The 20,470-nt window shown below is 49.8% G+C and overlaps 2 protein-coding genes across 3 annotated transcripts in view; one reads left to right on the top strand and one right to left on the bottom strand.

The window, feature by feature from the left end:
• The first annotated feature begins 1,779 nt into the window (after positions 1-1,779).
• The window catches only part of Clec20a (C-type lectin domain containing 20A), a 32,656-nt gene continuing 13,965 nt past the window's right edge, over positions 1,780-20,470 (top strand). The window contains exons 1-5 of one of the 2 annotated variants that reach the window (XM_040278021.2): positions 1,780-1,920; positions 10,700-10,784; positions 13,358-18,397; positions 18,674-18,718; positions 19,762-20,130. In XM_040278021.2, the coding sequence (XP_040133955.2) occupies positions 18,358-18,397; positions 18,674-18,718; positions 19,762-20,130 (454 nt within the window). In that variant the 5' untranslated portion in view covers positions 1,780-1,920; positions 10,700-10,784; positions 13,358-18,357. Of the gene's footprint in view, positions 1,921-2,528; positions 2,945-10,699; positions 10,785-13,357; positions 18,398-18,673; positions 18,719-19,761; positions 20,131-20,470 lie in introns of those variants that run through there. The other variant, XR_013426393.1, reaches the window with a different exon arrangement.
• On the bottom strand, positions 1,914-12,703 carry Tex35 (testis expressed 35). The gene is made up of 7 exons (XM_078022373.1): positions 12,562-12,703; positions 11,884-11,929; positions 11,180-11,247; positions 7,030-7,086; positions 6,304-6,363; positions 2,457-2,521; positions 1,914-2,246 (listed from the first exon to the last, which is right to left on the bottom strand). The coding sequence occupies exons 1-7, from the start codon at positions 12,628-12,630 to the stop codon at positions 1,940-1,942; spliced, it is 672 nt and encodes a 223-aa protein (XP_077878499.1). The 5' UTR covers positions 12,631-12,703; the 3' UTR covers positions 1,914-1,939.

Here is a 20,470-nt window from a genome sequence, read left to right as displayed (position 1 = left end):
ATGATTTCAGTGATGTATACATACATAAAAAAAAAAACCTCATCAAGTTATACATGTGTATGTGTAAAACCATATACTTTTTTTTACTTTTTAATTTTTTTATTCTATGTCTTGATTTTTAAAGTCTTTTAAGTGGAAAAATGAACAGAAGATCTGTATATGTATTATCTGTCACTGTGCAATAAATGACCTCAAAACTTAGCATCTTACAACAATAAGATTTTACTAGTTCGTGGTTTCTACTGGAATCTGGGAGAAGTTTAACTGAGTGGTTCTGGCTCAGGGTCCTCTCATGAGGTTGCAGTGAAGACGTGAGCCAGGGAGGTAGTGCTCTCAAGGCTGGAAGGTCCACTTCCAATATGGCACACTCAAACGGTTCTTGGCAGGAGGCAGTTCCTTGCTGAGTGAGCTTCTCCATAGGACTGCTGGGGTATCCTCACAGCACAGGCAGCTGGTTTCAATCAGAATGAGTGTACAGGAGAGAGCAAGATGGAACCCACTCTGTCTTATGACTTAATCTCAGAAGTAACCTATATCACACTTCCATAGTGTTCTCTGCATTACTAGATTCCTCTTGAAGCAAAGAGGAGTCAAAGGCATGTCAGAGTTTGTGGGCCTATTTTAAAACCACCACCCCACAGAACAGTGCTACATTCCCAAATGTTTGCAGGTCCTGTCTTATGGCAAGAGACCAGGATCTGGGAAGACCCCTGTGGTAGGCAGAATATCATACCCCCCCCCAAGTTATCTGTGTTCTAATTGCCTGAACCTGTAAATGTTATGTTACACGGCAAAGAGGTCTTTAGTTTGCGAATCAGCTAACCTTAAAATAAGGAGAACATGCTGGATTATCCAGAGGGATTCAGTGTCATCAAAGGTCCTTTAAAGTGAAAGCAGGAGGTAAATGTGTCAGCATGGGGCAGCATGAGAAAGACCATCCCGTTATTGCTGGCTTTAAGGCTGGGAGGAGGCCCTGAGCCAAGGGATGTAGGCACTGTTACAGGGCATTGGGGGGTCTCTCTTGGGTCACAACAGACCCGCTCATGATACCTTAGGGACTTCCCGGTGCTTTACCTGGGACCTTTGTAGAACCAGGTGGAACGAAGGGAGGCAGTGGGGGAAGGGAGGGAGGAAAACCCTGGGCTAACGACGGACTTCACGGGCTTGGAGTGTGAAACGGGCTGGTCCGGAACAACCAAACACAAACGTGACGCTCTGCACACTCATACTCAAGACGGTGACGCCTGTTTGGGCTTTAAACGAAGATTTTTTTAATCTCCTAGTGGAGGCCTGGGCACCGGTGCTGGTTTAAGAGGGCAACAAGCCCTGGCTGCACAGCTCAAGGATGAGGAAGGATGATCCGGGGCTGCTGGCTAGGTGGGAAGCACGTACTCCATCTCATCACAGCGGAGGTAAAGATAAATTAGAAAGCAGCTCCAGATGCCAAGGATGAAAAGGGTTCCCAGGCCTGGCATGGAAGTTTCCCGCTGGTTGGAAAGAAAGGCGGGACCCTGAGGCGGGGTCAGGCGGGCCGCTGGGGGGCGCCCTCCCACCACGGAGCCTCTGGGCAGCAGCCTTAGGCGTGGCCACCCACGTCCTCCTTCCTGGTGCCACGTCCTCTACAACTGAGTGGCCGCGCGGGGCGGCTCACGTCCCTACTCCCTGCACGACCGTGGGGTGGGGTCGCTGCCAGGTAGCTGGAGCAGCTCCCTCGGGGATAACCCGCTGAGAGAAGGCCTCCTGTCCGGGTCTACCTACCCCTGATTGTAGTTGGTCTTTAGGGCACACAACAAACATTTCTCCTGCGGAGGACAGAAACGGCACAAGAAAGGTCATTTTTCCCTGCTCCAAGATGGCCAGCCTGCTGGGCACCTCATCGGGCCTGGCTATAGGAGAGGACAGAATGATGCGGTGGAGCAGGTACGTCGGGGGTCAAGCCCTACAGGGTCCTGGCTCGGGAAGCGCCTCGGCCTCGAAGGCCAGGCAGGTCAGCCGGCCTCCAGACGGGGCGGGGCGGCGGCGGCCGCGGGGGCCAGGGCAGCGGGCAGCCTCCACTTACGCAGCAGCTCCTACACTGAGGAAGGGAGTCCGGCAGCTCCTTTTTGGGTTTGGGTGACACCACCGTGTTCTTGTGGAGAGACAAGGCCGCTCCGCCAGCTGCGTCCGTCTTCTTGAGCCTGAGCCGGGGGTCCGCTTCGCTCTTGCCCATCAGTTCCTCGTGCTCCATCCATCCTCTTCGCAGGGGACTGGGGTGGGGGTCGGGGAGGGGCGGAGAGTTGGGGAGACACTTTCTACCAGCACCCAGGGGGCCTGGGAGGTCCTGACTCCGAGCCCTGCGGCGGCAGGAGCCACGACAACCCCGGGAGGAGTCCTGGTCCTCGGCACCCCCAGCGCCTTCGCACGGCCGGGGGAGGAGAGCGTGGGGCAGGGGGAGAGACGGGGCGGGCGACACTTACAGCTTGTTGTTCTTCTGTATATTTATTAAAACCTCCATCTTCTCGTCCATATCCTTCTGCATTTCCTTCAAGAGAGAATTCAAGACTAGAATCTTCCTTCTGAAGACCCTCGAGGTCCCTCCACCCTCCTCTTCTCTGCAAACCGCTGGGCGTCCTCAAGAATCCTCACTAGATGGGGCCAAGGGTTCGGTGGGGTGTCCACGACCACACCCACACCCGCTGCCCCCACCACTCCACCATGAGACCCAGGCCCAGGCAGAGCCTTAGGGGCTGACCAAAGTCTCCAGGTAACTGATTTACCTGTCCCAAGGTATAAAACCCACACTTCGATGCCTATAAAATGATGGAAGCAAGAGAACAAATCTTGTGACACCAAAGACATTTGACGCCAGTGTTTTGACCCTTGCCTGTGTTTTTGTGTTGGCTCCATCTTTTCACCCAATCCAGGCAGAAATGGCTAACCCAAAATAAAACTGATGGTAGCTGAAGTGGTGTGGCACACTTATTGGTCACCGAGAAATGAAAGAATAAAACAAATTTCTTAGCAGAGTTTAGATCTGCAAAACTTGACCTGGGAAAATTGCACAGAAATAGTGGTCATGAAAGAAATTATAAGGCAGCAGAAACTATAATTGATGATATTTGTTGTGGAAAAAAATAGATTTGAATTGACCATCATAAAATATACATGAAAATAACTGACTCCAACGAAAGTAATTTTAGTAAAAAGAAAAGAAAGATTTGGAAACAGTTTAATTTGACGTAGCAAAATTGGTCAAGGAATTATACTGTTGGGGGGAAGATGATTTCAGAAAACGCCTCTTGAAAAGCGTTTTAAAATAGTAGCATACAATCAAATGTTAGAATCTATAGTGTGAAACTATCCTTGAAGACAAGAATACCCCACAGGTTCAAAATGTCAAAGTCAAAACTTCCCATATACTTACAAACTTGTCGCTTTGAAGTCATCATATTCCAACCGGATCTTTTTTTCCCTTTGAAATTAGCTCTACTTCTTAATTATCCTTGTCATTGTTAACACTTCCTTATCCAGAGTCAAACTTCAGTGTCACCATGGACACTTGCCTCGTGAGACTTCATTCTTTATTTTGAGTCTGTCACTGTGGGCCGTTATTTCTTTTAATGCATCTTTCAGATTTACCCTTTTCAATCTCTTCCTAAAATCAAAGGTAGTCACCTCTCTTCACCTTGTGGCAAAGGCAGTTCCCCGCCTGTGCCCTTGCTGTCAGACAGTTGCACCTGCTCCTACCCTGCCCAGGCCACCTTGCCAGCAGCTGCTCCCAGCATGTTCTGTGATCAGGGATCCCTGCAGGCCTCTCACTACGTGCAGAACCAAGGCTCCTCTGCTGATTTGCAAAGCTGGCACTGCCCACCTCCTTTGGCCCATGCAGTTCTATTTCTCACATTTCCCCCAAATGATCCCTCTTCATGGCTGAGCTCCCCACTGACCACAAACCAGAACATCCCGCTTGCTTCCTGCTGTGCTCAAGCTGACTCCTGCCTGAAATAGCCTCCTCTGTACCTTTCCAGCCCCAGCTCCACTCACCAACAAAACTACGGTGTTTGCATTTTAATATAGAAATAATGAAAACCTTTGAGAAAGTGTGGGTGACACAAAGTAATATTAAAAAAATCAATCTTCTCACCCCCAAATAACTGCTATTAGTCCTTTGAGTATATTTATTTCCAGCTTTTTTGGGGGGAGGGGGGATAGTGAAGGTTGAACCCAGGAGTGCTCTACCACTGAGCTACATTCCCAGTCCCTTTTTAAAATTTTGAGAGAGGGTCTTGCTAAATTGCCAAAGCTGCCCTCAAACTTGAGATCCTCCTGTCTCAGCCTCCAGAGTCCCTGGGATTACAGGTGTGTCTGCTGCACCCAGTTCTAGCCTTTTTTTTTTGTATATTTACTTAATTTTTTCCCCAGTTGGAAGCAACCTGTATACCACCTTACTTTTATCTTGCTTTGTTGTTCTCATTATAAGTATTCTTTCTAAACATTGTCCTTAATAGTTTCTGATTTTTATTTCATGGATATACCATAATTTATTTGTGCTTGTTCCCCAATTTTTTTGTTATAAATGATCCTGCAATGAACATTTATTATATAGATTTATGCCACTGTTTCTGATTATTCTCACAAGTTAAATCTGAGAAGCAGAATTAAATTGAAAAGTTTTCATTTATTTTTTGATGCCTACTCTGTTATAAACATTCCATTTTGTACAAATTTGCAGTGTAATAACATTTCTTTCTTATTCTTTCCTTGTCATGCATTAAAAAAATGCTCATTTGAATGTAATTGTCAATTATTTTGCTTGCATGCCTTTACTGTCTAAGGGGTAAAGCTTTTCAATATACTTACTGCTGCTTGATTATCCACATCTTCTGTGGGTTTTCTGCTCATGCTCTTGCCCATTTTCCTACTTGGCTCTTACTGATTTGTATGAGTTCTATATGTTATAGATAAAAATCCTTTTGTCTGTACTTATATTTGTGGAAAACTATTTCCCCAAACTGTTGTTTCTTTTTAATTTTATATCTGGTACTTTTCTGTCATAATTCTCTTAAGGAAAATTTTTATGTTTAAATATGTCAAGACTTTGTGGTTTCTTCCATTGTATTTATATTAAGCCATCTAGGTAAATATTACTTACAGCTTCCTCTTATTGGCTTTTATTATTAAACTCACTTTATAGACTTTCAGTTTACAGTACTTAATTAATTTTTCTTCTTATACAGTCAAAACACCTCTAAATATTATCACCCAATCCTTTTCTCACTGACAATTTAAAATCACCTTTATCATATTTTAAATTTATAGAACCATAGTTCTCAGCCTTGAGTGAACATTGGAATCACCTGCAAATTTAAAAAGCCTCTTGGAGCTTATACCTCATCCCAAAGGTTGATTGTTAGGGGGTCCACCTGGGTGTAAAGCGGGGAGAAGACCAAATCACTGCCAGCTGATTCTAACCTGCAGCCAGGGTTGACCCTGCTGCTGAAGAGTTGGGAACCTGGTTCTCAGCCAAGAGCAAGGACCAGAATCACTTATGGAGTCTGAGACCCCTCTGTTTCATTCTGGAGATTTTATTCAGTGAGTGTGGGCTGGAGCTTGAGCACATGGATTTAAAAAAAAAAATGCTCAGAAAGGTTTCTTAGTCCCTCCCTGGCAGAGAGGCAGGCCACTGACAGTGTTACTATCCCAGTTTCTTCATTTGTCAGGTTATCCTTGGGCTACACCACCTGACTTGATAACTGTTGTTTTATCATGAATTTTAATTATCTAGTAAGGCTAGTGCCCCCTTAGAGCTCTGGAAACAACTGGAGCTATTTGCTTTTGCCTATTTATACTTCTACATCAGTGGTTCTCAAGCTTTCGCCTTGGGAACGTGGCCAAAAACACAACGGGCTATGCTCCATCTGAACACACGGGCCTTGGCTTGCCCTTTGTTAGTGTTCTGGGTGATTCTGAAGCATGTTTGTGAACCATCTTCTAGAATCTAGATTATCCTCCCAGAAGGTTTTTTTTTTTTAATCTTATCAGGGCTTTCAACTAGATTTGCATTAAGTTTCCGACATGGTCTTCAAGACTCAACAAGGTTCATCCTCTCCATAAGGATTTCTCTCGTTGCTCCATCCCAACCTCATTATTCACACCTGCAAATTGATAATTAACTCACAGCCAGCAATTTAGCTTGTAATTCTTTCTTACCATGGAGTATGGGCGGCCTACCAGTGTGTAAGTGCCTGGAGGGCAGGGTCAGGCATACTTTTCCATAGTTTCCAGTGTGATACTGGCCCATGGAAGGCACTCAGTAAATCTTACCTTCATGATTTCCACGAATTCATGAAGTTTATCAAAATCTTTGTCCATTACATCTTTTATCTGATGAGGAAGAAAAGCATGATTTGACCAAGCACAGAGAATATTGTGGAAGTCAGTTGTGTCTTTGGGGTATTTTTAAGCAAAAGGCAGCAGCTGCACCTTGGACTAACAATGTCCTATTAAAGCCACGTTCTTCCCAAGGAATCTATGAAGGGTCTAGGGTGTACATGCCATCAAGTCGTCCCCACTGTCAGCCACGGTGTGGCTCAGGTCTGGCCACTGCCAGTCGTACATGTGGAGTTCAGGCCACAATTTCAGTCCTTCCTTTCTTGATTATTCCCTAAGTAGGCTATTGGTGGTTGTAGTATAGAAACAGTTCTTCCCAAGCAGCTGGCTCAGTAAGGTGAATAAGGAGGTGCAGCTGGTCTCTGGCTGCTCCCAAATTCCAAGTCAGCCCCTTCCACTCAGCTTTATCCCTGAGGTTCCATCATCCCAACTGTAACACCTTAGGAGTCCTCAGCCACTAGAAAATTGGGTCCAGGCATCAAACAAATTAGAAATGAGTATCCTAAGCTGCCCAACACTTAGCACTAAGAGGGATTAGGGTGGAGTTGGTGATTGCCTTCTCCTGCACTTCCCGATTCCCTTCACTATTCCAAGTTAGGAATCACATTTTTCTTGAAGCTAGGCTTTCCCTCCATATGATGTAAAGATTCACCTCATTACCTGTTTTATCTCTTCCATTTTTTCCTTGAGCTCTTCTCTCACCTCCCTGAGTTCACTCTGAGAAAATAAAATGGGGGAGAGAGAGTAAAGAAATGTCCTGCCTGGACGGGAAACTGGGTGCAGGAGGAAGGAGCGTTGTTGAAAGAGGAACAAGGAGATACTTCTATAGGGAGGAAAAAAAAGTGTTGTCCCCACAAGGGGTCTGGGGACCCACAGGCATCACGTGCCTCCCGCTGGCACTGTGCTGAAAGGAGCACATCTTCACTTCTTTGGAAGTTGACAGCCAGTGTCCAGGAACATCAGACCAACCCAAATTAGGGTGACTCAGTGAAAGAAATGACCTGCCATCCTCAAAAGTGTCAGTGTCCTGAAAGACGAAGGTTGAAGAACCATTCTAGATTAAAGGAAAATGAAGAGACGTGGCAATCAGAGGTGGGCAGGCTCAAAATGGCTGTGGTGAGGTCCCTTGCCGAGGCTTCTGGTGGGCCATGTTTTGGTAGATAAGCAAGGTCATGGACACCTGATTCAGTGAACGTCTTCAAGGTCATAAACATTTGCTGGTGAGCATGTGTCCACTTATGTAACCTGTCGGCAGTATGCCTTCTTTGGCCTGCATGTTAAAAAAGGCCTATGGAAATGGCTTGGGGTTAAAGGGAACTGGCTGGGGGCTGGATCTGGAAAGCCGGGGGCTGGCTAAAGGCTACACGGCCTCTGCATGCAGCAAATCAACTGTCCGAACTGTGTCTTGCACTTCTTCTACCTGCTGGCATCCTGAATCTGTTTTCTGGGTCTGAGCCTCAGCAGAGACTGATGTGACTTTGTGAGCGACACTGCCAACAAGGGAGTTGCTAGATACAGAGAAGACCTTGGAAGCCGAGCATGTCACTGGAGGAAGATCTCTGCACCTTGGAAGTACTCTTTGGCCTCCCCCATTGTGCTGATGGAGTCCAAGGAGTAGGGAGATTAGCACCTGCAAGCCCAGCCAGGGGTGGTGCGGAAGGTGAAGGCAGCAGCTGCTGGCTCCGTGGGCACCCGCAGGGCCAGCGTGGGTAACCAAGTCCGCCACGTTCTGCCTATCAAGCGGAGTTGGAGGACTTGGGAGAATAGTTTAAGGCCACTTTGTTGTCATGCCTATGAGACTTAGGGGTGCTTGGAGCCAACAGGGGCAAGACCCCTATGTGCTACGTGTCCTGCATAACCTTGTGACTCAGATGGGCTAGACGGTGCCCAGGTGTGCCAGGACTCACCAGAGACCAAAAGAGATGCAGCAGAGACAAGAGGCTTCAGGAGGTGGCAAGGCCTATTACTTATAGGGGAACCAGAAACAAGCCCAGACCTTGAAGGTAAGGCACCTGTACTGTCCAGTGTACTGATAACCCCAGATGTGGACAACTGCCTGTGTGGACAGTGGTGACTGAGGACCCAGAGACAGACTGGGTCTGGTTTGAAACCAGTGGAGGACCAAATAGCCGGTGGGCTGAGCTGAATGGAAGGCAAGTGAAGCATCCCCGCAGTGGTGCGCGCTGCCAGTTGTGTGTGTGGCAAGAGCTCCAGGAGCTTGGCCACCAAGAACAAATGACTGCAGGGCATGCTACTGGCCCTGCTCCCCTGACTAGCCCAGGGGGTGACAGGCAGACCCTTTGGCTAGGCTGCAGTGCTTCGAGAGGCCCCTCCGGCCGGCCTAGCGGCTTGGTCACATCCCCGCCTACAGCATGCAGGTGTGAACGCTGTGTGGGTCGCAAACAACGGGCCTGCCTTTAGCCCGGAGTGTCCGGATAGAGGCCTGCCATGCATGTATGGTTTGCACCAGGAGTGTCCACACCCACGACACCTGGGAGCCACGGATAGCATAGCCAGGTAATGCGTGGACACGTCCCCTTGACAGCATTGGCCCTCTACTGGGGTCAGAGGGGGCCCTGTTTGTTTTAACAGCAGTTGATCCAGTGGGTGGCCTGGCCTGGTGGTCAAGGGAATCAGCGTGCTACGGTTCCTGCCCTGACCATGTTCGTGGCCTGCACAGCTGGCCCATTGTAATAGAGAGTGATCAAGGTCCCCATTTCTAGGTTGGGATGTGCAGCGGTGGGCAACTCCGGGTCAGATTCAGTGGGAGCTGAACATCCCACACCACCCACCGGCTGCAGGCATGAGAGAGAGAGAGGCCTGTTTAAGCAAGGACTCAGGACTGCAGTTGTCCCGCCTTCTAAGAAGGGAGGACACAGTGTCTGTGGGCAGTTACGTGAGCTCTGACTGAGCATCCCTGACCAAGGGGAACCAACTCCTGTGGAGGCTTTGCTGCATCACAGCAGTCCCAATATAGATCCAGGTGACAACAGAGGATGTTGCACTTAAATCTGGGTTTGGGAAGCAAGGGAATATTCTTTTGCCTGCTCTGACTGAATTGACTAGGGGGCACACTGTGGATTGGACATGGCCCCAGACAATAAAGGCCTCACACCTTTGTGGGTGGCCCTATCAGCCCCCTGGGGAAAAGATTTGGAGTGTGACCTCCTTGTAACACCATGGGTGACTAGTGAATGTTCCCCTCTCCCCCGCTGGTTACATGTGACTTGGCCAGGTCCTGCAAATGGGACACAGATTTTAAAGGGAACTTTTGCTATTTCCCTTCAGCCAATTATGAGTTCCCCAGTGATGGTGCACACAGAGCCTGCTGAAGTTCAGGGCCAAGCTGTGCAGGTGTGGTACACTGCTTAGAGAAGCTGCCACACATGGCCACAGCGCTTTCCTGGGACTCAGTGCTGGCGTACGATGTCCTGGATGGACGTGATTTACCTGTACTAGTGCCCCTAACAGTTCTGGCCAACACCATCGTGGACTGGGCACACAGCTACCCCAGCGTAGCGAACACCTCTGCATGCTGGATATCCGTGCACAGAAGTGCCTGTGAGTTTGGCTGCTGGACAGCCCTGGTAAACCCAGACTGCTTCCTGGACAATTGGACATGACTAGGAATTGCCACCTCAATATGGGATGAAACTGGCAATAGTTTTTAGTAATCCTAGGTGACGGAGCTTATTTTCTGCTTATATGCTGTTGCAGGGTGGGGGATCTGGCTCAGCGGTAGAGCGCTTGCCTAGCATGTGCGAGGCCCTGGATTTGATCCTCAGCATCACATAAAAATAAATAAATAAAATAAAGGTATTGTGTCCAACTACAGCTAAAAAAAAAAATATGTTGTTGCAGCTTGTATTGTTGTGGCCTGTGGATGCAGAGTTTTACCCTCCTGACTAAGGGATATTGTAGAAGACAAAAATGCATAGATTGTACAGTGAGAAGTCCTAAAGGGGTGGACTGTAGGGCAGGCCCAAATGGCTATGGCCAGGCGCCCTCGCTAAGGCTTCCAGTGGGTTTCTTTCAGTACGTAGCCAAGGTTATGAACACCCTGATTCAGTGTATGTGCTCAAGGTCATAAACATTTTTTTTATGAACATGCGCCCACTTAATAACCTGTTGGTAGTGTGTCTTCTTTAGCCCGCTTATATTAAAAAACAAAAAAGGCTTATGAAAATGGCTCAGGGGCTTAATGGAGCAGCTGGGGCTAAATGGAACTAGCTGGGGCTGAAGAGCTGGGGGCAGGCTAAAGGCTACCACCACCTCTGAATAAAGCATGTCTACTATCCCAACTGCGTCTTGCACCTTATTCCACCTGCAGGGATCCCGAATCTTTTTCCTGGATCTGATACTCCGCTCGACAGGCAGCCTGTGGTCCTGGACTAGATCCTAGGCCAGAAAAAAAGGTGGGTTTTGTTTTTGTTATTAAAAACATTAGTGAAGCCAGGCATGATGGTGCACGCCTGTAATCCCAGTGATTTGGGAGGCCGAGGCAGGAGGATCAAAAGTTGGGGGCCTACCTCAGCACTTAGTGAGACCCTAAGCAACGTGGTGACACCCTGTATCAAAATAAAAAAAATAAATAGAAATAGAAAAGGGCTGGGGATGTGGCTTAGTGGTAGAGTGCCCCTGGTTCAATCCCCAGGACCAAACCAACAACAACCCAAACAAATAAACAAAAACTGGAGAGAAGCAAGTCGCAGGGTGGTAGGTGCCTACAGGTGCAGCCACCAGAAGGTGACTGACTTCCAGCTCTCCAGGGCACTGGTCCTGTCCTGGTTACCTGGGCTTACACACTGACCTTCAGTTCATGTGTTATTCCTGCTTTGTTGAATGGACCTTGGTGTTTAACTCCTTTGTAATCACACATCTGTTGATTGAAACAGAAACAGAGCGTTGGAAACTAGGTATGTGGTAGGACTGCAGAGGCAGATCACCCTGAGTTTCTGTCCCTCCCTAGGTACAGGACAGAGGTGAAGGCTGGTGGCCTCACCTGTGCAGCAGTTTCCCTCCTCCTCCTCCTCCTCCTCCTCCTCCTCCTCCTCCTCCTCCTCCTCCTCCTCCTCCGAGCTCATCTTTGGGCCTCACTATTTCTGTCTCTTGGATAGATAAGCTTACTCCTCCCTGGGGGGCCTCTGTGTATGCGTCTCCCTTTACCTAGAAGGCTCCTCCGTCTTTGCCTCACCAGCATCTTCTCCTTCAGCTCTTGTTCCAAGAAAGGTCTTTCCCAACCACCCCATCTAAAGCAGGCACCCAGTCCCGCCTTTCTGTCTTTCTTCTCTGAGAAGCTGGTAATACTACTGAATTTTCCCATGTTTATTTACGAGTCTCATTGGTGGCTAGTGTGAAGGTCTACCAGAGCAAAGAGCTTGTCTCTCCCATGGCATCCCCACGGCACCTGGGATGGGTCTTGGCCACCACAAACAGCAAATGACCCCTGACTCCAAGTCACCTCCCCACGGATCTCAGGCCTGGCTGCTGGCATGGCCTCAATAAAGCTTCTTCCTTTGATTGTCTCTGGCTTCAATTCCAGGTAAACTGTCTTGTAGTTCTTGCCCTGCAGAGAGAGGAGGTGGAATTTAGTGAGGATTGGGGGAAGAGAACGAGGAGCCAAAGGACCTTCACCAACCCTCCCTGTCCAGCTGTGCCTGAGCCCAGGCTCACACACCCCGCTCAACCCCACCCTGTCCGGTGCCAGTGAGTGCTGCCCCCCACTCGGCAGGCAAAGGACGCTTGTGGAGGCAGCTCTGAGGAAACCTCCCAGGAGTCTGCTCTTGGGATCAGCAGACCAGGCCCCCCCTCAGCTATCCTTTCCTCTAGCTGCGCCCACTTGGGTGAGTTTTTAATCCCTCTGAGCCTCCGTTTCCTCATCTGTAAATAAAACATAATTCTATTTCACTAATAAGGTCATCTGAAGCCTTCGGCCTGCCGGTTGGATGCAGGCCTGACGCAGGCCAGCTGGGGTCATGAGGCTGCGAGAAGTCTAGGGGAGCAGGGAGGAGTCACCGAGTCTCTCCTTCCCGTCCCAAGGCCAAGCATTAATCCTGCACCCATTCCAGGCTGAGAGCCCGCTTTGTGCGGCTCTCAGAACAGCCAGAAAAGAGACAGAGAAGCCGAGGTGTGGTCAGAGCCTTCTTGGTATCTGTCCTGCCCTGTCTCCACTCAGCTGAAGCTCAAAGAAGCCCCCAGAGTCCAGGGGTGTTCCTCCTTTACCAAGCCTGTTTTCTTGAATTCTGCCCTCTTGGCTGACATGATGGAAGAAGCCAGGGTGCTCTTCAACTTCCCAACCTCCCCACAATAGCCCCCCGGGACCAGGCCACCGTTCTGTGCAACTTACAAGCCGAGGTGAGGGCAGGATGACCACCTCTTTGTGTGCGGAACAGCTGAGGTCATAATGCCTAGGACCCACACGCTGGCCTGGAGCATCACCACAGCTTTGGGCCCCACTGCCTCTGTCACTGAGATGAGGCTCAGACTGCTTCCAAATCCAGGAGGCCCCCTCTTGCTGGTTTCTTGGGAAGACTCACACTGCTGAGGACCATGGCCTGCCATGGCCAAAGCACAAGGCACACCTCCAGAGAGCCAATGGCTCTTCCCAGCGCAGGACAAACACTGACCAGGCAGAGCGGGCTCCTCCTAGACAGGCAGCCGGCTTCTCCTCTGGGCCGGTATCTTCTCTACTGCGTTCTCCCACCCCCACCCCCATCTCCTGCCTGGTTCTTCTGTCTTCCTGGAAGTGGGCTGGGGCAAGAATTAGTATCTGGACAGGGCTAAAGGCAAGAAAGCCTTTGTCGAAAGGAGTGGAACCCCAAAGGAAAGGCCATTCTGAGAGGTAGTTGTCATTTGTGCTTAAAATGGGGAGTCAAAGGCACGTGGCATTCTCATGGGGCCTAAAATCATTTAGAATCCCAGTTGGTGAGTCTAATTTCCCTTCTGTCCTAACTGGGTATCCCACTCCCTTCTCTCCCCTGGTTTCAAGGCCAACTAGTCGGCACAGAAAAGGCCAGCTCGGGCACCCAGAGCAGACAGCCCAGCAGCGGAGAGCTGATGCGGAATGCCAGCGCCCGTCAGGAAACAGTCGCTGCTCACAGTGCTTCTGATGCATTTCCTAGTGGTGACTGCCAAGCGTCCTAACTGGTGTCAGCCCTGGATGGGACTCATCACAACTGGAGGAGAACTTTTCTGTCACTGTTCAGCTGGGGAGTCGGGAGGGGTGGCCTCCTTCCCAAGCCTTGTTTCCTGCTGTGTAAATGAGAGTCCAGCTGTAAGCTTCCTTTTCCACCTAGCTCAATCCTCCCAGACCTGCTGGCCACAGGGAAGGAGGGCACTTACTCCAGGGTCCAAAGACCCTTGACAAGGCAGAGCAGGGAACTGTGGGAAAATGACTGGCTCCGTCTCAGCATTCCAGCTCTTGGGAGAGGGTATGTCTTTCTTCCTCTTGCTTTGGCTTGAGGGCCTCATGGACTGCGGCAGCTTCCTTTGCTTAGCTAAGCAGTTGTTAGGTGAGCTGCCTTCTAGCCAAGCACAGCGCAGGAGCTCACTGCCTTGCGCATTAGGAAAGTAGATTTAAAAGAATCAAGGGCTCTTTGTGAAACTGCTTTGTTAAGTAAATTATGTGCCCCCTCACACTTGCGTGTGCATATGATATCATCATTTGGACAGAAATCTAACAGCAGACCACAGCTCCGGGCTGTGCCTTCTCAAGTGTTTACCATACATCACAGTTGGTATTGATGGGTTCCGAATGGCTGGGGAAGTCCATTTGGTGAACCTGAATAAATGAGTCACATTCTTCTTTAAGAAGATTAGAAAAGAAGATCGTTTTGCAGCTGTGTGGAGACTGGGTTGAAGCAGTTCTGCTGGGACTGCCGCTGTGTGGCCTTGTTCCATGCAAGCTGAGGCCGCTCTCCCCAGAACACCAGGTGTGCGCTCCCGGACCCTCGGCAGTGCAGTCCATGTACACCAGAGCACCGAGCAGATGCCCACTGATGTTCCATAAGAATCTGGGAAAAGGGATATTTACAACCGAGAGGAAGAGGCAGCCATATGTCTCCTTTCTCCAAGTTGATATCATTTGGATTTATTTTCTTTACAAAGATCCTTTTTTTAAAAAAAACTTCCACTTTCATGAAAATAATGTTGAGGGAAGCTGGAGGGGGTGGTGTTAAAAAATGGACTTTAGCCTCTGACTTTGGCTTCTTGTGATTGCGGAAGTGCAAATTCCAGGCTCTAACCCACAGTGAAACCCAGGCTCAGTCACCTGTGTGGAGGCCCAGAGATCAGGAAGAAAATGTCTTGGTGCTTAGGGGCCTATTTGACCACTGGGGGCCCAATGTTCTAAAGCCCTTTGATTTGGGTGGAATGTTTCATTGGAGCTGTTTGATGGAGTTGATTGGAGTCGACATCTCCAATCAGTGTCACTGGACATAGTTCTGTATAGGTGAGCCAGCAGTTCATATCCCAATACACTAGAGTCTGGGTGGCCGTCCTCAAACAGGGAAGCGGCCTGCTTCATAGCCCCAGGGAAGCTCTTACATAAACCTTCTAGAGAATTCATACGATTGTTTCATGAACTGTCTTATTTGATTGATTTACAGACACCCTGGAAGGCTTATTCTATGCAGCACACAGATAATGTTAGTCATTGACACAGTGATCACCATGCAATTTCCAATCATTTCTGTAAATTGTGTCTGAGACTTTGGCTAGAATCTTAATCCTATTGTGTTGTTTCAGTGGGAAGACTATACAGTTTATATCATATGAACCTCTATTTCAGGAACAAAACATAATCTGAACAGCTCCTTGTAAATCTCCAGCTATTTCAATATAGCTGAGGGTGAGTGAAGAGTTTCATTAAGGTGGAGTGTGAGGATTGCTGGCTTCTCTCTCCTGTGTGTTCCTCACGATGGGGAGACACTTTCATGGAGCAGCCTGAGATGTGAGACCAGGCAAGAGCCATCAGCCCCCGGAGGCTCTTGGGACTTCCAGAGTTAGTTTTCCATCTTTGGACAGGACCCAAATCGGGGAAGGCAGTTATGTCCCTCCTGCCTCTTTTAGCTTCCCTGCTGACGGCTCTCTCCAGCTGCTCTTCCAGTCCCTCACAGCCTCCTCTCCATCTCTGACACCTTCAGATTCCCATTTGTCACTGAAACAAAGCCAAGGGACACCATATACTCTTTGAACTAGCTGTTTTGGGGGACTACACTTCATGTGGTGTCCTTCCTCACAGATGGAAGGCTCCATGGGTCCATCCTAGGAGGACTTGCCCACTCCCACTCACACTCCTGTGGCTGGAACATCACCCCAAGGCCACACCCGACTGCAAAGGACGCTGGCCAGTGTGGCTAAGCTCCTGAAATAGATCTAAGGAGCAGGCAACCAGTCCCTGCCCCACTTTCCTTTCTTATTTCACTCCACCAAGTATCCTTATAGGTAAACTGGATTTAGAGTTCTTGTGGCTTTAGAATAAAAGGGAGGTAATTTACAAGACCCAGGGGGAAATCTACACTGGATATTGACCTGGGATGAAATCTCCAATCCAGTGTGAACTAGCAAGGTTAGACCAATTTCTTTGTTACCTGGCTGGCCAATGGGTAGGGACATTGAGACAGAGATGATAATAATGATCTGTGTGTCCAGGGTTTTCCAGTACAAAAGCTCCAGTCTATCCCAGACCCACGGCTGAAGAAGACCCTGGAAGCCACCCTCCCACAGCAGGCTCATTCCCTCCTTCGCCACTAGAATGTGGGGTACGGGGTGAAGCTTCTCCTCCTGTTCTAAGTCCTCTGACGAGCACTGGTGCCCACTCCAGTTGCCCCAAACACCACCTGACCTGTCTGGGGTTTGCGTTTAGCCATTGTCCTTTTCGATGAGAACCTGTATCCTGCTTCCCAGGAACCTTTGTTTCTAGCCCCATGAAGCTCCCTGAACTTGACTCCTTCCTGAAGATGTCTACTCTGGGGCCCAATCCACCAGACCTGGACAAGAATTCAGACTGGACCAAGCATTTGCAGAACTTAGAGATAGTGGTGAGGTTCTCCACATCTGATTTACCTCCTTCTCTCGGGCATTCTGCCCCTGAGGTCATTAGCAACTCTGAGATGAATTCACGTGAAGACTCTTCCGGAAGTGTGAATCTTCTTCCCTTGTAGAGGTTCTAGGGCCTGGACTGGGGACAGAGCATTTCTTTCCTGAAACTTGGAGATCTGAGGTGAATGCTCGAATGAGTCTCCAGATGGAGGAGCCAATGGCAGATTTTGAGAGCCATTGTGGAGCAAGCCCAGGTAAAAGAGAGAAGTGAGAGGCCAAAAAAACAGCCAGGGCTCAGCCAGTCTTGGCGGAAGCTCTCAAGGTGCCTGAGTTGTGAGCAGGAGCATCTGAGTGCTCTTAAAGACTAAGAAGTAGGTGTTTTTTTTTTTCCTTTTAAATTTTGTTTTTGTGGTACTGGGGTTCAGACCCAGGGCCCCAACATGCCAGACAGCTCAACAACTCTACCACTAAGCCACATCCTTGGCCTGGATTTTTTTTCCTTTATTGTTAGAGAGCATTGGTAGGCTGTCTGTTTTCCTAGAACTTGAATTCAATGGATTCCACATTTTTAAAAAATTTAATATCAAGGTATGTGACTGCTCTGATCCAGCTTAGACTTAAGAAAGCTAAAAAACCATGCAGGCAGGTCCACTTTGGTATGGAGGATGTGAACTGGGCTTTGGTTTATCTCCCAGGCCTACGATGAGTCATGAGCAGAGCGCAGGTGCTAGCTCTCAGTGGAAGCTAAATCTGAACCCAGAGTCTTCAAGGTGGTTCTGAATATTGTTCCTGGGCCTCCAACCCTCTTTCTCCAACCCTCCTAACAATTAAAGCAGCTTAATGTGGATTCTCTTTGCCACCAAGACCCTGATGGAGTTGGCCACACTCCTGCTCATCTCTGGGAGATCCCACGTGTGCATCAGACTGGGGAGTTGTGGGGCGAGGTGCTTTCTGCCGCATCCGGCCTCAGGAACCGAGTCCGGCGAGGGACGTCGAGGTTAAAAAAAAAAAAAAAATCACAGGACACCAAGGTTCTTCATCCAGGAGGAGGCATGTGTGCCGTTTATTATCCAAGTTTTTTCCCTTATATATATTTCTATAACTGCAGTGGAAATTTAGCCAAAACAGGGCAGGAATAACACCTGCTACTCTTGGGTTACCGTGACCGTCCCTTATCAGGAAGCTCCGAGAAGGCCAAGATGTTCCCAAAAAGGCACATATGTCTGAGGCAGACAAACATGAAACCGCAAGCCTGCATCACGACCCTGTGAGCTGGCCACTTTGACATGCAGAACAAGGAATTGGGAGTTGAGTCCCCAGGGGCCAGGGCAGGCCTGCTACCAGCAGCTTTTGTCAGTGAAGAAGGGTGTCCCCACCCCAGTGCCAAATCACTTGTCTTGCTCAAGTTTGTTCATCTCTCTGAGCGTCCTCCCCTGTACCGTGGGGATCATGGTGGTCTCTCTGATGTGGCTGTCATGAGGATGGCAGGGACAGTCTGCTCCAACCTGGCCCTCACATGCTAGCTCCTTCTCCCTTCCCAGTCCCCTTGTCCCTCTCCTCCACCCTGCCCCTAGCTCCTCTGGCTCTTGAGAATCCCAGGGGTCTACTCATCTGGCTTCTGACACCCTGCTCCTTCCCTCCACCAGCAGCCAGCACCTAGGACAGGCTCTGCTTATTAATGACCTGATCCGGGTTCCCTTCTGCCTAGTTGAGGGAGGACCAGGATATCCGTGCTTTACTCTGATGCCTCCCCAGCCCTCACCCTGGGCCTGGAAGCAGCAGGCATGGAGTGAGTATTTGCTCAGTCAAATCTGTCAGTTTGGATAGCAGAGAGAAGAACGGAGAGCAAGGAAGAAACGACCAGGAGGCCAGGCAGAGCCTCTGCCAGAAGCCAGAAGGCTTTCCACCTGTGAGCTGCACCCCAGGGGCCTGTCCTGTCCCACAGCCATGGCGCCACGGGGCCTGCTGCTCTCCCTCTGCACAGCAGGTAAGACCCACTGACAGGACGTCGGGACTGAAGGGAGAGGGAGCAGCAGTGACTGCTGGGTGGGCAAGGGGGCATTGCTCAAGGCCTGGAGGGGCCCATCCCAGGGTCTTGGTACCCCCAGGTCCCAGGCCTATCCCAACTATTGGGTGTGATCCATTAGTGTGACCCCAGAGCCCACCAGTTCAAAACATGAAACAGAGTAGAATCAAAAATATCAAAATGAGTCACACATCCTAAGGAGAAAACATTCTTTTCTATTCTCTTTCTCCGGCACAGGGATTCTCCAGCCCTTCTTGGTGACAGGCGGCATCTTGGACTTTGGTGGGTGTGAGGAGCTTCATTCTTCCTGGCAGATGCCTGATCAGTTCCATCCCTGTCCTCCCTGTGGCACATTCTTGCCCCTTTGTATGCCCAGGTCCCAGTCTTAGTTTCCTCTCCCGGGACATCTGGCTCGAGGCCCCCTGGGATCCTAGCAGTGAGCCCTCATTCCTGTCTGCCCCCTGCACAGGCAGGACCTGGCAGAGGAGTCCTGGGCCAGCTGGCATTTGCTGGGAGCCCCATAAGGGGAGAGAGTCAAGGCAGGAAGAAAGTGAGCATGGAGCTCTCGGGGCTCGGGCTGAGTTCCTGGGAGAAGTTCCCCGTCTTCTGCCTTCCCTTCTATCACACTGAGCACTCCCCATGTGCCAGGCAGGCACCAGGGCTGCAATGACAACTCAGGTGTGCTTTGTGCACCCAGCTTGCTCAGACCTGGTGGTGCAGACAGACAGGAAGAGAAGGCCCTTGCCCTGGGAGCAGTTTAGAAATCCTGATGCTGGACACAGTAACTCAGATCCTTGCTCTAAGGTGGAGCTGGGAATCCACTTCTTTAGGAGCCACTGGGGGACTACTGTGGAGCCAGCTGGGAGCCCTGGCCTAGGGGCAGTACTGGACCTGGGTGCTCCACTCGAGGTTCTAGAGTCCTGTTTTCACCCACTGGGTGGCCTTGTCCAGGCCATTTAACTGTGTGACTTGGTTTCCTCATTTGTAAAGCAGGCCTCGGGCTATCCCAAGGAGTTGTTGGAAGAATCTGGTGAGCTATGGCACGTCATAATGCTTAGTACGCACTACCCATTGTTATTAATTCCTAACAAAGGGGCGCTGCAGCACATAGGTGGGCACTTCATGCAGGACCAGCAAAGGGGGTGGTGACAGATTGGGAAATTAGGAGACTGAAGGATTAGCTGGGGACGGCCAGCCCTCCCAAAACAAGAGCACAGCTAGTGCAGAAGGGGGGGGGGCAGGGCTGGGTGCATTGGAGGCCAGAAGTGAGGGAAGGACTAGGGTGGAGTGGGGGCAGCCAAGTGGTGACACTGCTCTTGCTCCAGCCTCCAGGCTGGTGAACAACGGCAAGTCCTTTTCCCGGGAGGACCAACCCCTGAGCTGGAGAGAGGCCATGGATTATTGCCGGGACTACCACACGGACCTCCTCAGCCTGCAGAGCATGAGCAGCGTGAGCAGCTTGATGACCATCAGCTCGCTCATCCAGCCCACCCAGGCGTGGATCGGCCTCTTCTTTGACATGAGTATTTCTGGCCCCCGCTGGTGCAGCGGCTCTCCCTTCATTGACCTGAAGTGGATCCAACTGCCTGCCCTCGGGGAGGGCATGTGTGTCACGCTGTATTCTGTTCTGTCCTTTGCTCCCATGCTGGGGGTCGACGTCTGCACGGCACAGAAGCCCTTCATTTGCTATAAAGGTGTGTTCAGGTTCAAGTTCTGAGCCTAGCCTTCTTCCTCCCAGGTGGCTCTTGAAGAAGCATGTGATGGGGAAGGGGGAGGCGGGGACTTTTATGGAGTAACAGGCTGTTACCTTTTTTGCCATGTTACCTCTTCTCTGTGGCCTTCATTTCTATTCCCACCCCATTCCCAAAACCCCATTAGAGAAATGGGTACAAGTCAGGATACAGAAAAAAATATGGAATGTTCCACTGTGTCTCTTCCTTCTGTCAGTAAAGGCTGTGGACATGGAGAGTCCATTTGCACTATGCAGAGTTTGAGGTCTGCCCTTTCTCATGGTTTATTGCCTTGTTGGTGGTG

Source organism: Ictidomys tridecemlineatus, chromosome 10 (assembly GCF_052094955.1).
Source record: "Ictidomys tridecemlineatus isolate mIctTri1 chromosome 10, mIctTri1.hap1, whole genome shotgun sequence".
NCBI lineage: Eukaryota > Metazoa > Chordata > Mammalia > Rodentia > Sciuridae > Ictidomys > Ictidomys tridecemlineatus.
Note: the sequence above shows the minus strand (reverse complement) of the source record. Positions and strands in the feature narration are given on the sequence as shown.